Genomic DNA, 17,194 nt, shown 5'->3' on the forward strand with positions numbered 1-17,194 from the left:
GTCCATTGAATTGGTGATATAGCTGAAGATGTACTGCATCAGCTTTTCAGGAAGTTGCGTGACAATTGTTTTCAATTCAGCTTGATGAGACAACAGATAGCAACAAAGATACTCATTTTGTTGCCTATTTTCAATTTTGTGATGCTATGTCAACAGTAGATGAACTATTTTTCTGCAAACCAATAGAAATCAAAACAACAGCACTCGCATTATTTTCTATCTTAAATGATTTAATAAACGAGGCAAACATAGAATGGAAAAATTGCATCGGAATATACATCAATGGTGCTTATTCAGTGTCATAGAAGATTCAAAGTATACAAGCACTTGTGAAACAAAAATTTCCACAGTGTGTTTGAACACATTGCATGGTCCACAGAAAAGCTGTGGTTTTTGCAATGTGTTTATGAATTAAGAGATGAAATCGCCATTTTTCTATAACAGGAAAACCGATCTGAAGCCAATAAGTTTCGAGATGGTTTATTTGCGATGGAATTGAGCTATGTGGTCGACATATTTGAGAAATTAAACACCTTGAATCTTCACTCCAAGAAGCAAATATCATATCTTGGATACGAGTAAAAAAGTTAATGCTTTTTGTAGAAAATTAGAATTGTGGAATGGAAATTTAAAGGAAAAAACCTATAAATGTTTGCAAATGTGGATGAATGTGTTAAAACTTATAAGGCTGAAGAATAACATGTAAAGGTTGTTTTTGTAACCATTGAAAATCATTTAGCCATGCTTGTAAAGAATTTTAAAAAGTATTTTCTTTCTGACAACAACTACCAAGTTGTTGTCATCATTTGTAGACATCATGGCAAGTGGCGAAATCAAATGACAATTTAGTAATAAATCACTCTTTGAATTTTGGGCAGGGATGGATGATGAGTTTTCTACACTGAAAACAAGAGCATTTCATATACTATTATCATTTTCAACATCCTACCTTTGCAATACTGGATTTTCTGTGGTGGCTGCTTTGAAGACAAAATATAGATCTCAGCTAAATGTAGAAAAAGAACTCAAGAGTGTCTATTTCTAATATTAAACATTCCTTCAAAAAACTTTGCTTTCCAAGACAGGACAAAGGGAGTTACTAATAATTCTTAAACTCGTTTTTAATTTAGTATTGATAAGTTAATTATTGAATACATTGTGCTGTATTGATATTTATAAGTGTATTTTTTCAGTATAAATGTTTCTAATAATATTTTCTTTTCTATATTCTCACGCCCCCCTTTAGTGTTATCATGCTCCCCTAGGGAGGCATGCCCCACAGGTTGAGAAAGCATGCACTAATGTGAATTTTTACAAAGAATAAGCAGTAGTAAGTGATATTTTTATTTTATTCTTTTTATTATTGATAACAATTATTATACACTGCTTGGTTGCTAAAATACAAATTCATATATGTGTGTGTGTGTGTGTGTGTGTGTGTGTGTGTGTGCATGCGCATGCGTATGCATGCGAATTTGTAAAAAATTGTGTCAGGGGTATGTATATCCCTGCATATTATTATGACATGCAGTGAGATATGAAATCTGCAACTTCTGAATTGTATAATATCTTTATTTTTTTTTATAATTTGGTAGATTGTTCGACATGATAGAACATTAGAGCAGATTGTGTTCCCAATACCTGAGATATGTGAATATATAACGCATGATACAAAAGTTAAAATACTTCATACTGCGGAAAGGGATGATCAGGGTTCTAAAGTCTCCGACTTCTTTGAGAGAACTGAAGACATGTTCAATGAGATGAAATGGCAGAAAAAATTAAGAGGTAAAATTGCTTTTTGTCTATTAATATGTAAAATCTGTTATTTTCTTATTTTAAATAATGATTTAACACTATTTCTAACCAGGATCATTATGTTTTCTTAGTGATAACATTCACTGGACTCATTTTTATAAGTTAGGCTTGACTTATCCTCAAACTTCTGTGTTGTTTCTATGATCATGTGGATTTTTTTTTTTTTAATTTTAATATTGATGGGTGTTGGTTGATTACCAAAGGTTATGTATCTGGAAGGAATAGTATGAAATGAATCTTAATTATTAGATGTCAGGGACTGTTGAATTTTATGGTAAAACAAGATTTGTGAACATTGATGCAGATTTTCCTTGAAGGTTACCTTAAAGGGTAAATAAATTTACGTAGTCTGACTCAAGTTCAAATCTTACAGCAAACATTATTTCTTAGAAATTTTTTTTTTGTCCATGTAAATCTACTTATGGTGCAGTTATCTGCAACCACTCTGTGTCCTTTGATTTTTTCTCAACATGAGAAAAAATATTCTGTATTTACAAGTTTAACATGTCTTATAGTACCTTGATATATAATTATTGCTATTCCATTCTTTTTTTCTTGTCTTTTCTGCTTATCATCTTATACCAGATCCATCTCTAAAAATATTTCTTCTGTTCATCACAACTTTGTTTTACTTATCCTTTTGATGTCTATTTTTCTGTTTTACATTTCATCAATTATGTATTCTAGTAATACTTTTTATTGTTATATAAATTGTTATGTAGTAATACTCTAAAATAGGTAAATTCTTTGGTTTGTAATCCACGGTGAACTTGTCTTTATATCTTAGTCTAGTCCTTTTTGACATCGTATATCATTCTTGTTTTATTTAATTTAGTTATATTACTTTTGTATCTGTAAATCCATAACACTGATTATTTTTATTTCTAGTAAAAGCATTATGTTATCAATAAATTTGAGTTGTAGATTTTTTCCTTAGGTGTTTACTATGATCTTATGTTTTTATAGTTCCTTTAATTCTTTTGTATACAAACAAATTCATAAAATAAATTAGATCCTTGTCCCACTGTTTTCTGTATTTGTTTTTTGTTATACCTGACAGATTCTTTTATAGATTTTGAATAATTCTTTTTCAGCTGTTTGTTTCTTATCACTGAATAATTTGTTCTCTTTTACTTTATCAGACTCTTTACAACAACTACCTCCAAACTTGTTTGATAACATACACCTAAGATGATAAGATGAAAATAATTATAAGTTGTACCTTATATCAGTGGTTCCCAAACTATTCCGAGTTCTGGTGGCCTTTTTCAATTAAAATTTTTCCATGTTACCTTACCCTAAGTAAAAGTATGATTACTTGTAGGTAAGAGATAAAAATAAATAAAACTTTTGTATCTTAATTATTTTTTTACTTTATTAACATTAAATTAATAATTATAATTGTCTTGGTTCAATTAATTATGAAGCTTTTACAATATTTCACGGTGCCCCTGTGAAGAGGTCACAGCTCCCCAGGGCACCGCAGCACACAGTTTGGGAATCACTGCCTTATTGTGTGTGTGTCAAGTCAAATTATTTATTATTTATATTTTTTAAACAATATACATACATTTAAATTAAATTACAAATTTACATTTTGAATTGGAATATAATGTAAGCAATGTGATTGTATTTAGTAACATCTGAAAAATTTAGTTTGATGCCTTCTGTTAATACAATTTGAAGATCTGGTTCTAATTCTGATTTATTTCTGTATTTGGTTTTAATAGTTGTCATTGCATAAAGCACTATTTCACACAGGTATGTAGAAACAAGTGGTAAGATTGCATTTGTTGTTGTGCTTACTTAATCAGGATATTCGGTTTTCAATCCCATCCACCAATTATAAAGAGATTTTCACTTAAATTTTTACTATGTAACGTTCTTTCTCTCATGTCAATTAACTGTTCTTGAGCTGTAATCGAAAGATCTATTTTTATATTTTCAGCAAATGGGTTCATGACCTGTTGAAACTTTGTTTTTGTACTAGGAAGATCTGTAAATAGTTTACAAAATTCTGCCACCAAATTTTTTAAATGTTTAGATATAAAAATTATAATTTGTTTCACATTTACTTCATTTTCAGTAGCAAAATCACACATTGATGAAACATTTCTAAAGATCCCTTTTCTAAATTGTCCCTCCACATCACGATTTTCTTTTGAAATGCAGTTAGTTACTTTCTCAGTCATTGTTAAAATGTAACCTTCCCTTGAAGAGAAGAATTGAGCATGTTTATTTTTTCAAAAATATCAGTTAAATAACACTACCAACAGCCATTTATTGTCACTGAAAAAGCAGGCAAACTTTGAATTTTATCTTTATCCAAAAGAAAAATGTGTAATTCATCTTTCAGTTCAATGATTCTTTTTAGCACTTTCCCATGAGATAACCAACAAACTTTATGTGGTGCAGGAGATTTTCGTGGGTACTACCCATTTCATTGCATATTACAGAAAATATTCTACCATTCAAGGGTCTTGTTTTTATAAAAGTAATTATACTGATAACATCCTGCAGCACACAGTGTATTTCTGGCTCCAATTTCTTTGCTGCAATGGCTTACTGATGAATAATACAGTGAACATATTTCATGTGGGGTGTTATTTAAACTACCTTTATCTTGAATCCTTTTTTTCTTTTAGTTAAAGCAGCTGCTCCATCACCAGTTACACTTACATGGTTTTCCCATCAAATGGTATTTGTAACAAAGAAATTATTTACTGTTGAAAAGATGACTTCCCCTGTACATCATTTTTTTAAGTGGCTCACGAAAAAGTAGTTCTTTGTGCAATTCATTATTAAAAACATATCTAATAAATACCATTAACTGAGCAAATTCGGCGACATCTGTGCTTTCATCTAGTTGTGTAGTAAATTTTCCACACTAAGTAATTTGTTTTAATAATTGTCTCTTTAAATTATCAGCAGTAATTTCTATATGCCTAGCAACAGTATTTTATACAAGGAATACATTTTAGTTTCTCAGCATATTATTCCCTGTGAATTATTCCATCATTTTTATTGCAGCAGGAAGAACAAGTGTTTTGTCAATGGTGTGTAGCTTTTTAATTTTTGCTATTAAGAAGAAACCTCAAGGGAGGCTTCTAAACATTTGTCATCAAGTACAATAATTTTTTTTAAGTGAGTAGCTTGAGGATTACATGCTTTTAAATGATGTTCAAAAAATTGCAGCAGTTTGGTTCATGTTCGGGATGCTTAGTTTTAAAATGCTTTATTAACATCGATGGCTTCATACAAGCATTGATGCTTGTATGAAAACCATCTATGCTTTTCATACATGTGAACACTTGTAGGACAAGATTCATTGGTGACTACCTTTGATGTAAACCCAAATTTTGAGTAATCTGTGTGAAAATTTTGAACTTTCTGGTACAATTTTTTGTACACACCATATCTTTAATATTTTCATCTCTTGGCATGATTGGTAATGAACTTGAAACAACTATTAGTATCAATACTATTACTTTCTTGTTGTGCAACAGAAGTAAAAGCACTATCAGAATAATCTTCAACCTGCAGTTTAAATGGTTAGTTTTTTAACCATTTATCCATTTTATGAGGGATTTAAAGTCAATAGCATCTAAGAGTCATCTAATCACAGTTATAATACACACCGCTATCTATATTAGTTCCGTACAGTTCATAAAATTCTCTCATTGATGATATAGATATACAACCTATTAGCTGCTTGCACAATGGCCCACTGAGCGGCTGGATGTGAAACCAGACACTAGCTCAACTTCACAAGTGCACCAGCTTTAAAGCGCATGTGCACAAGGATAGCAGTTTCTGGTTGAACATTGAGAGGGGGGTATCTTCCCTCCAAAGGCAGAGTGCTTTGCTTCCCATAAAAGTCTTCGTGCGCATGCACATTAAAGCCAGTGCATTTGTGATGTTCAAGCTCCTCAGATGCTAGTGAAACCAGACACAGCGACTAACAAGAGAACTTCACACTCACATGATCACATGATACACAATCATGTACTTGCAAGTGATTGATTTTTTTTTTTTTAGGTGAGGTGGGGAAATATCATTTGCGTACGCACTAAAGGGACAGTGTTGGACTTGCAACACGTTCTGCAAGATGTTAATGGCATATGTATGTTTGCACCCTACTGACTAAACCTAACCACTTCACCTACTCCCCTCCTGGGCCCGAACCCGAAATTAAGCATAACTCAGCCTCAGAAGGTGCCTTTGAGCACGGTAGGATCAAGAGTCCCTGTGTATCATCATCGCTGCCCATCTACACAGGTGCAGACACGCGATGGCACAGCAGAGGGCTGTCCATCACCCCCACGCTCACCAGACTTTTCTTCACCTTCGTCTTGAAAGACTTTCTCCAGTCTTTCCTTCGTCTTCCTGCAGGTATTGGATGAATCATAGTAATCTCATTATGAGGTACCACAGTCAACCGCCCTGTGGCCCTCTTTACCACAAATAGCACATTGTAGCCTCCTTACATTGGATGCGGCGGGTCCCTGATGACCACAGTTTAACACAAATTTGTTCTATCAACGCCACTGCATTTCACCGATACATGTCCCCTTTCCCAGCAGCAGAAACATTGATCTTTTGCCTCTCTGATGTGGGTCTGACAGTGAACCCATGTGATCCTGATTTGGGACTTGGTTAATTTCATCACAACCTGTTTAGTAGTTATCACAGTCACGTTCTTAGTGTGGCCTGATTGATGAGATCCTGTAAGCATCATCCAGCCCAATTACATGGGCCACGGTATCCCTTATTTCCTGTTCAGTAGTTTTAAGGTCTACATCCTTGACGTGCACCACTTCCTGCTTTCTACCCCTTACTTTTAAATCGACCTGTAGGTCAGTGGTCTTGTCTTGCAAAAGTTCCTCAGTCCTTTTCATTCCTTTGACTCACATAACGAGTTCTTCATCAATCCTCTTACGCAAAGATAAAACTTGCCCAACTTCATCTTATGAGACGGACTCCTTCATTGTTTTGAGGTCCACATAGGAGCTCCCACTCACTCAGATGGTCACTGTCCCACTTTCTTTGACAGGTGGAGTCGCTCTCCTAATGCCAGAATTCTTGTTCTGCGACTTGTCTTCAGAAGGTGTCATTACCCTCTCTCCAACTGTATATATATGCAAGAATCTTGCGGACATAGGGACTAAGTCTGCACGCCGGTAAGGCAAAGACCGGAGACTCTGCTTCTTCGGCTACTTTTTTAATTGTGGATACTAACACTTCAAGTGTTACTGCTTCCTCCTGTGTTGAGTAATAATAAACTGTATATCTTCTGCTTAGACTGGGGAGGGGTCTCTTCCCAAAAGCATCGATTCATCCTTAGCTACATCCCTGCATACAACTCCTGGATCTCATGTCCAAAGAGGGCAGTCACCACAGCCCGGTTGGTAATGTCCCGGAAGTGAACCATGTCCCCTTCAGAAGGTAGTTCCTTCACCTGTCTGAAACTCGGCATAGCATTTGCTGGCCATTTTTTCGATATTAAGTTAATAAGTTTACTTTCGGTCAACTTCCTCATAAGGGTTTCCTTAATTTCTGCTGTTTCCAGTTCATCAGTGTCCACCGTTTGGGTTGCCTGGCTGATAACAGCTATGGGAGCAGACAACTCGCCCAACAGCACAAAAGCCTTCTCTGTCTTACATAACTCCTTGAGGTGGATCATCATATAGTTTTCCATCACAACTAGTATATTCAGCAGCAAGTTCAAAATGCATTCTCCCAACCATGATATTAAATCCGTCAGATTATCTGGCTGCACTTTCTCCTCTTCTGAGGAGACTGGCCTGGGTTGTTTCAGTCCAGTTTTAGGAATTTCTCCGACTGTCTTAGCAATTTGTATTGACTCAGCAATACCCATCTTTATCAGTGCAGCCATCGCTTGCAAACCGACTCCTCCCTCTGAAGGGAACAATGGAACCATCTCTACGATCATTACCTCGGGGCGATGAGAAGAGCCAGTGGCTGGGGGACTCCTACCCACCCCCCTCCCATTACCTTTTTTCCTTTCTTTTGGGTTTTGGCTCCATATTTTATGCAAAGCCGCATTACAGTTGTACTCTCTGCTTGATTCCATGTAAAATGATACCCACAAAGACAGAATGTAAATAACTGAAGGTAAAAGCTGTTTGGAATATTTGAACAGCTGTATGTATAACACGGGAAGCACTACTTGCACACCAGTTCGATAGTTAACCTATAAGTCAGTCATTTCCTGCCACGCCAGCTAAAAATCCTGCGAGCTGCTGGCCTAGGCTTTGTTTATATTGAACGTCAGTAGTAACGTCACCAATTAGTAATGACTTGTCTATAACCTACGTTTATAACTAAGATTTAACCAAACAATTAAGTATTAAAATAATTACTAAAGCTGCCCAATAACCAAATTAGTTCAATTGAGCTACCTACTCAAACTAAAAATAATACACTTCTTAATTCCAAACAGCACGAATACACAATAACATAACAGATATACCACCAAGTGAAAAAATCATATAAAACATTGTTAGTTCGTTTTCCAGTAATCAAGAATGTTTAAACATGTCCAAAAATAGCCAAAACACAATAAACCAATGTCTGTATCACAATAAAAACTGACAAACCAACCAAAAACACATATTAATTGAAGAGCAAAAAATCAGTACGACTACTCCCGCATGAGTCCCCAACACAACCTTGAGTGTACCACTTTTGTGTACCCCTTGAGGTATGCGTACCCCTCTTTGGATCACTGCTTTATAAGATATGTAAGATCCATATGAATAGATTTTTTCTTAGTCTACCTCCTAAGATTAATATGATGTATATGCTAATGCTTTACCTGAAACTAAAATTTATTTTTAACTAGCAGACCTGACAATGCTTCGCTATTGCTAGATTTGAGTATATATGTAGATTAAATGAACGCAATTGAAAGTATGATGAAACATTAAGAAAATGTACATTACGGAACTTCACAAAATTTAACCTTTTCATTTTACGATATTCCATTTAACTTCCCCCATTTTCATTTTCTTTCCATTATATCCCTTTTCCCCCTTCATCTTTTTTCTCTCTTTCCATTTACTTTTCTCGTTTCCCCTTTTTTATTTTTCCATTTCCCCTTCTTCCCTTTTTACCTTTTTCAATTTTTCCCTCTTCTGATTTTTTCCTATTTTCCTTTCTTCCTTTTTCCCCCATGCATAAATCGGTCCTGTAGTTTTTTAGTCTATAGTGAACACACATATCGGAAACATTGAAATGGAATCGTAAAATATTTAATATAGTGTGTGTTGCTTTTATGTCCAACAGGTAGCGCTGTTTTAAAAAAAAAAGCATGTTTTTAGCTGTCAAAGGTGGCATCTTAGGTATATACATGTGCGTATTCGAATGCAACATTGTGTCAAAATTTCAAAGCAATTGGTGGAGAACTCTCAGAGATTTAAGATTTTGAACAAACAAACATTTACATTTTTATTTATATAGTTGAGTAAACCTCAAATCTAATCTACATATCTCAGTAAGTAATAAGGATGCATTAAGTGCTAAGCCGATGAGTAAGTTAATATATTTAAAATTGTTTATTAAACTAAAAGTTATGAAATGTTGAAATCAATCTTGTTGTAGAATTCGGATTTGTTATATTCTTTAATGATTTCAGGTCAGCCAGCATTGTTCTGGGTGAGCAGTTACATGTCTGTTTGGAGTAATATATTATTCAATTGTGCTGTTCTGATAAATCTCATTGTGGCTTTTTTCTATCCTTTTACAGACGCTGTACCAAGTAAGTCTGTATTAATCAATGATTGTTGTCTGCATGTGTCTAATGTATAGTTAATTAGTTACGAGTTTATGTTTAATAGTTTCTTAGACGTTACTCTTGTATATTAAGTGTCCAGATTACACAAGCTCTTTTCAATTGCTCTCTGTCATTGTTATTTTTCTAGTATTTGAAATTTCTCATCTTGAGAGACTAGACACTGATATTACTAACTTTTATGCTTAAACATACTTACTTCTTTGAGGCACTGTTTATATGAAGAGAGAATGGTGTTTTGTTTAGTGTAAGTTTAGAGTTTAAGCGTCTATTGGTGTTGTTTAGCTTATATGATAATATTACAGTGAGAATAGTGTTTGGATGATGTTAGAAGAAAGGTTGGAACTAGCTTAGCCCCAAAATCATCAGTCAGTGTACTACCAAAATAAATTTCCACACAAGGGATTCGTGTTATGTTACGCATGTTTTTCATTATGTTCAAAACAATTGTAAATAGCGCTAGCCTTAATTGTTCAAACCTGTCATATATATATATTTAATAAAGTTTACTGTTAATCAGTGTGTTGGGAATTGACTAGTTAAACCAATTTAACTTAAAATTTATAGAGTTTAAATTTCTTTGAATTGATACACAGGTCAACAAAAAAAATAATTTGGAACTAATATAAAAGTAGGTGAATTAGAATGTATTATGCTGAATATTAAAATGAAATCAGTTTTTCTTCATCACCTTTAGATTTTAATAATGGCCTTTTAAAATATTGAGAAACTTCTTAAATAAACGAATATAAAAATAATAATAATAATTACAATTAAAATTTCTACCTTTACTTTGCAGACATTTACGTTTATCTTAATTTCTTTTTTCTTATTTTCATTTTGTGTCCAGTGAAGTCTTCTCTTTTTATCGTCCAGCAGTAGTCACTCATAGATTCATCCCATCTGCATTGATAATGTTTTTCCATCTGCAGTATATCTTGGTGGAACTTTTCTCCTTGTTCATTACTGATCTCACCCAAGTTTGAAGGGAAAAAGTCCAAATGAGAATGTAAAAAATGAATTTTCAATTGACATTCTGCAGCCTAAATTTTTTTAGTTCACTAAGAGTTCATTTATAAGCTGATCATGTTTTTCAACTGTTTTGTTTCCAAAAGAAAAGCAGTAACAATGTCTTTGAATAACTTCCATGCTGTTAGTTCTTTAGAATTCAATTTGTTGTCAAATATATTTTCACGAATTAATTTTCTTACTTGTGGCCCAATTAATATTCATTCCCTCTTTTAATTTTGCTTCACTTAATTGTGAAAAAACCTGAGCTAAATATTTAAAGCAGTCTCCATCTGTATCTCATCCTTTTACAAAATTCTTCATTAGACCTAGTTTTACGTGTACAGGTGGTAAAATAATACAATCTGCTTCAACAAGAGGAAATTTAAGGCATCACTTTATAAGGAAACTTTATAAGTTAAGGAAACAATCTTTATAATATTTGTATGATAAAACCACTTCCCACAAATAAAGAACACAGCAAGTCATACCAAGAGCTGACTCATACTGAAGAAAATTTGATTACATTGAATTACTCTTTACTTGACTGACATGTTTGTACATGTCTGGCTTGACATAAAATGACATCATTCAACTGTTATGTATCAAATATAGGACTACAGCCTGCATCACAATTTACATCATAAATCAGATGTGAATAAGCAAACAAACAGATGTACCAACTTATCTGTATTGCTTGTTTCACAAATGATGGAGCAAATAAATTTAAGGGGTTATAACCTAAGAATGTTAGGTGATGGGTTGTTTTGGATTACATATTCAGATTTGGCATATAAAATACTATATAGAACACCTACTTTCTTTAAGTACCAAATTTTGTGTTGACCAGTGTAATCGTTAGAATTTAACATGAATATTAATTAGATATATCATTTTTAACTGATATAAAGTACAGACCTTTAGTGCTATCCTGAAGGTTGTACTTGAAGAAGGTGCCGCAGTTCACAATCTGGAACCGCTAGAGCTACTGGAGATCCGAGATTTGGACTGCGTGACAGAGAAGGAGGATGTGGAAGCAGCACTAAGAAGAGATCTCATAGCTATAGGAGACCGCAGGGTTATCGTTACCAGTGCTAATGTCAGGGAGAAGAAGGTAGCAGTAGTAGAGATTTGCCAGATTAGGCCTAGGGCACTGGTCTCTTGATGTTCAGGTGCTATGGATACGGGTGTCTGGCTCATGGATGTAAGGGCCCTGTCAGGAACTGGATCTGCCATAAGTGCAGGGCAGGGGAGCACAAGGCTAAGGCATGTACCACCCCCTCGGTGCATGCTTTGCCAAAAAAAAGGTGAGTGCCCACAGTTGGCCCACACACTTTAACAAGGGAATGTCATGTCTTCCGGGAAGCTCTGGACCAGGCAAAGAGAAGGCTTTGTTAGGGCATTCAGTGTTCTACAGGTGAACCTCAACAGGAGTTGGCCTAGCTGATAACCTGCTGCTGCAGTTAGCCAGGAACAGGGGCTGAGACTTGGTGCTGATCAGCGAGCAGTACCAGGAGTAGGACAGTTCCCAATGGTTCCAGAACTTACTCAGGACTGCCATGATTTGGAGCCCGTATCGCATTAGACCCCAAATTTGGACAAGTGCAGGCAAGGGGTTTGTTTGGGTCTGCTGTGGTGGGGTGAACATTTTTAGTTGCTATCTCATCCTGAATGACCCAATAGCAGACTTCTGCCAGAAGGTTGACACACTGAAAGATGTTGTTTTTGCTGCCACTGGTGGGGTGGTGGTAGCTGGAGGTTCCAATTCCAGGGCGGTAGAGTAGGGTATGGCACATACCGACTCCAGAGGGAAATACGTTATGGACATAGAGGCATGTACTGGACTTGTGGTCCTCTATATAGGAAACACAACGATATTCTGTCATCTAGGATATTCGGAGACATTCCAGATATTTCCCTCACCTCTGAAGAGCTGGTCTTGCTTGTCCAGAACTTGAGAGTCCTCGAGGACTTGACTGGCAGCAACCACCAGTACTTTTCATTTAGAATTCTAGATGGTGCATGGGAGTGCCCAGGGCCCCCATGACTGGTGAAAAAATACAATGTCAATAAAATCTACAAAGAGATTCACAGAAAAGTTCTCCTCAAGGTCTGCAGCCCCTGGTAACATCACCTCTGGTGCTGAAGGCATAGTTGCTTCGACCATGCAGCTGATCGCTTCTGCATGTGACACCTCCATGCCCTGCAGGGGGCCAAGGCACTGAAAGCGACCTGTGTACTTGTGGACACCGAAGATTGCGGTTGTGCCGAGTGTCTTTGGCTAAGATGAGCGGTGCCACGTGCAAGGAGTTGCACGACACGAAAGCTAGGTTGGCAGAGCAAAAGGCAGCAAAGAGCTCCATCAGGCATCAATGTGAGCAAAGCTGCTGGCGACAACTGACAGAGACCATGGACGCAGATCTTCGAGGGTTGGGTTACAAGATAGTGACCCACCGACTGGGGGTCTCGCAGTCACCAGCTCCACTAGACGATGCTAAAGCAGAGCATTTCATTAAGATATTCCCCGCTCACTTGGTTGATGCTAAGCAAAACTTCAGTGATTGGGGTGAATTCCCGTTCTTCTTGATGGTGGAACTGAAGGGAATCCTACAATCGCTGAAGGTCAGTAAAGGCCCTGGTCCCAATGCATACCAAGCGAGTTCCTCAAGCTGGTGGGGCGCTGCGGGCCCCATCTGCTTCTAAACATGTACTGGAGGACAGTACATGGAAGACCATGCATCTTTTGCTGACCCCTAAGGGCAAAGGAGACCCGAAGTCGCAATCCTCTTACTGCCCATTGTGTACGCTTGACACATTTGGGGAGGTATTGGAGAAGCTCTTTAAAGTTGAATCCAGTCGCAGCGATGAATCAGGCAGGTGGCCTTTCGCGCAACCACTTTGGTTTCCGGCAGGTTCGGTCGACCCTGGATGCAGTCCAATAGGTTGTTGAGGCAGTGCAGTGAGCAGAGGACCATTATCATTTTTCACACCATTTGGTTCTTCTCGTTATGTTAAATGTGAAATACACATTCAACTCTACACATTGGAACGATATGCTTTGGCTCCTGAAACATTTGTTTCAGGTGCCTTGATACGCCCTCAGAATGGTGGACACATATCTGAGGAACCGTGATCTCATCTACAAGACCGCGGCAAGGTAGGACCATCGGCTCATTAGCCAAGATATCTATCGGTTTGAATCCAGCTATAACACAGAATCGCAATCATGTCATGGGTGGTGGAGGGGTCGATCTTATGCCCGACTTTTGGAACGCCATCTACGATTGCTTTCTGAGGTGGGAGATGCCGGAAGAGTTGGCTTTGTTCGGGCACACTGATGACATTGCACTACTTGTTGCAGACTGCGACATAGAACTCACCCAACTGAGGCTCAGCCGAGCAATGCACAGGATCAGTGCCTAGCTGGACGACCATGGATTTTCACTAGCCCTCAGCAAGTGGAGATTGTGGTTCTAACTAAAAAGCATATTGACACCCTCCTCTCCTTGCCGGTCGATGATATCAAGATCAATCCGGCCGCAAAGTACTTCGATATGATAATTGACTGGAAACTCAGCTTTGCTGAAGAGCTACAGAGAGCTGCCGAAAAGCCACGAGGCTCTTAACCGTTCTCATTTGGCTCATGGTGGACGTTGGCGGACCGAAGGCCAGCAGACTGCGACTGTTGATGCCCACAGTGTTCTGTCCTGTTATACGAGATGAAAGTGTGGACTCAGGTGTTAAGATTAAAGAAAAGCTTCTTACTGCTCTTGTCTCAGTTTAAATATCAATTGAGAGCTTCATACTGACATGACAGACAACATAGACATTGTTTTTACCTTTTGACGATCAATTGTTATATTTATAATTCTTGTTTTTTAAAATTCAAAATTCATTTAATATATTAATTTGTGAAGAAGATAATTATAATCCATAACACATAAATGTTCCTGATGATGGATTAATATCCAAAAGTGCTCGGACATAATAATAAAAATAGTTGGTAAGTGGAAATACCAACTGGTAACTTCCATCAATACCAACAACTAACAGGCCATACTTAATAATAAATCTAAGTGAAGGTAACGAAGTACCATATCATTGCCCATTGTGTGTGCATAGATGTTATTGCATGGACATGGGGTTAGGTATTATTCAGGGCATTATAATATTATTACTATTACTGTTTTTATTATTACAGAGTTAAGTCAACATCTGTCAGTACTTATTTGGGCTGTGATGCTGGTTTCTGCTGCAATTGCTATTATTCTTCCAAGAGAATCTGGTATTAGAACTCTTGTAGTTTCCACAATACTTCGTATGATATTTTCTGCTGGACCTGAGCCTACACTGTGGATGCTTGGTACTTTAACAGTAAGTTAATGTGTGCATTTCATTTATTCATTTGAAAATAAAATTATACTACATAAAAATTCTACTTCTACTATCAACATAATATAATGAAAATTTTATGCACTAAAAAAAAGTACACAAGGTATGAGTATTCACCAGCCAGTGTCACCTCTACTACCAAAACTCGTGAACTCTCTTCATCTGACTTTCTTTGTCCTGTTACTCTTTTATCGTCTTACCATTTTTTGTTTCTGTTAACAGAAAAATCTTTCTGTAAATGTCATTGACTATTGCTCTTTCTGTGTCAGAAAGCATTAGAAATGAAACAAGTAAACTCAATAATAACACATTACTAATAATAATGTGAACACAAAAATAATAAATGATTTTGGATCTGCTTGATATTATCATTAATTTAGCTTTAAATATATTTATTGCTTTGCTTGTTTATAAAAGCTTTTTAAATTATTTATAAGAAGTGAGAAACTGTTATGATTTATTTTTACTGAAATATAATATTTAAATATGTTTTGAAATGATACGTACTTTGAGAAGATACTTTGTATTTTTGACAGCCAACATGTTGGCTATTGTGCTTATCTAGGCACTCAAATTATGTTTGTTGAAAATTGGAAAGGTGGAAACTTGATGCTATCATATTTGCACTTCAGGCTTTGCCAGATGCTTTTACATCATGGTTAGATTTTTTTTATCAGAGTGGTAATCTAATATCCATGTTTCTTCTCCAGTAGTGATTCTTTCCAAGAATTCTTTATCTCTTTAAAATAAAAAAGGTAAGGAAGAGGTACATCTATACAGTTTTTTATGCTCTTCTGTCAGTTTCCATTGGATCGTCTGCTGCATACTTTTTTCCAGTAGCTGAAACAATCGTGAATATTGTCTCAGATTGCGTGGTACCTTGTGAGAGATTGAATTTTACTTCTAAATCTTTGAGGGTTACATTGTAATCATCATGCAGCACCCATCACACTTAATTGAATGTTAGAAAATATACTACACTGATAACACACTCTGTGTACACTCAACACATTAACATCATAAACTGTTTCACGGTCATGATGAATTTCACCTGGTATCACAATATAACACATAACAGTTCACAACTCTCGTTCTGTACTCTCATATAAAATAATCACTTTTGTTGAACTATCTACAACAGAAGAGCATGTTGGGAGTCGATTAGTTGTTGTATAGAACAAACAAGGACTAAACAAAGTGACATTTAAGAACTAACTAGCTGTAAGTGAACATTTAGTAGCTGCAGCTGATGAGGGAATCCTTATTTTCTGACTTCTCTTCATATTTTTTGTATCAATTTTTAATGGCAATGTTTGATTATTTTAGGTATTTTTGAAAGGAATTCATCTCATTAGTATCATGGGTAATCAAGGAACGTTTACAAAGAAGGTTCGACAGATTGTTGCTGATGCTGAAATTCTTTATCATTTATCATATGTAGTATTTTGTGTATTGGGTCTTTGCATGCATCCCTTCTTCTATTCTGTTCTTGTAAGTATTAACTGCAATTTTAAATTTTAGTTATATAGTTTACTATTTTTTATTTCATTTTATCGCCTATTTTTTTATTAAATATTATATCTTATAATTTATTATTTTATTGAAACCAATAAAATTAATTTTTTTCTATTTACAGTTGTTGGATGTTGTGTATAGAGAAGAAACTCTGTTAAATGTTATTAGATCGGTTACACGTAATGGTCGTTCTATTATTTTAACAGCTGTGCTTGCACTAATTCTGGTTTACATGTTCTCTATTATTGGATATATGTTCTTTAAAGATGACTTCTTAGTCGATGTCGATGAAGAAGTTGTTCGTAAGTATAACAGTTCTTGGTAATGTAGTTGCACATTATGTCAAAGTATTAGTTTTATTTTTATTGCGATTAAACTTATTAAAAAGCTCAACAATGCTTTTGTGTTATAGTTTTGATAAAATAAATCTACTACCATTTCTGTGAAAATATTCATGATAGTTAATTGTTGATGTTACAACACATGTTTAATAAGTGACCAGGTTTTTCTAATTGGATGCGTACCTTGCAATGAGGTATCTTAGCACACTATCTTCCTATAATCTTAATTGTCTTTAATATTTATTATATAATATTTTAACCTTAATCTCATATCTTCTTTTGCTGATTCTATACTGTACTTTTCCTT

General features: G+C 35.7%; 1 protein-coding gene across 8 annotated transcripts in view; it reads left to right on the plus strand.

Moving 5' to 3' along the window:
• Itpr (Inositol 1,4,5,-trisphosphate receptor) overlaps positions 1-17,194 on the plus strand; it is a 256,216-nt gene that overhangs the window by 197,822 nt on the left and 41,200 nt on the right. For all 8 annotated transcript variants that reach the window (XM_075362620.1, XM_075362616.1, XM_075362622.1 and 5 more), the window contains 5 exons: positions 1,596-1,788; positions 9,476-9,598; positions 14,841-15,013; positions 16,358-16,522; positions 16,668-16,848. In XM_075362620.1, the coding sequence (XP_075218735.1) occupies positions 1,596-1,788; positions 9,476-9,598; positions 14,841-15,013; positions 16,358-16,522; positions 16,668-16,848 (835 nt within the window). The remainder of the gene's footprint in view (positions 1-1,595; positions 1,789-9,475; positions 9,599-14,840; positions 15,014-16,357; positions 16,523-16,667; positions 16,849-17,194) is intronic.

The sequence above is a fragment of the Lycorma delicatula genome, chromosome 4 (genome assembly GCF_047948215.1).
Source record: "Lycorma delicatula isolate Av1 chromosome 4, ASM4794821v1, whole genome shotgun sequence".
Taxonomy (NCBI): Eukaryota; Metazoa; Arthropoda; class Insecta; order Hemiptera; family Fulgoridae; genus Lycorma; species Lycorma delicatula.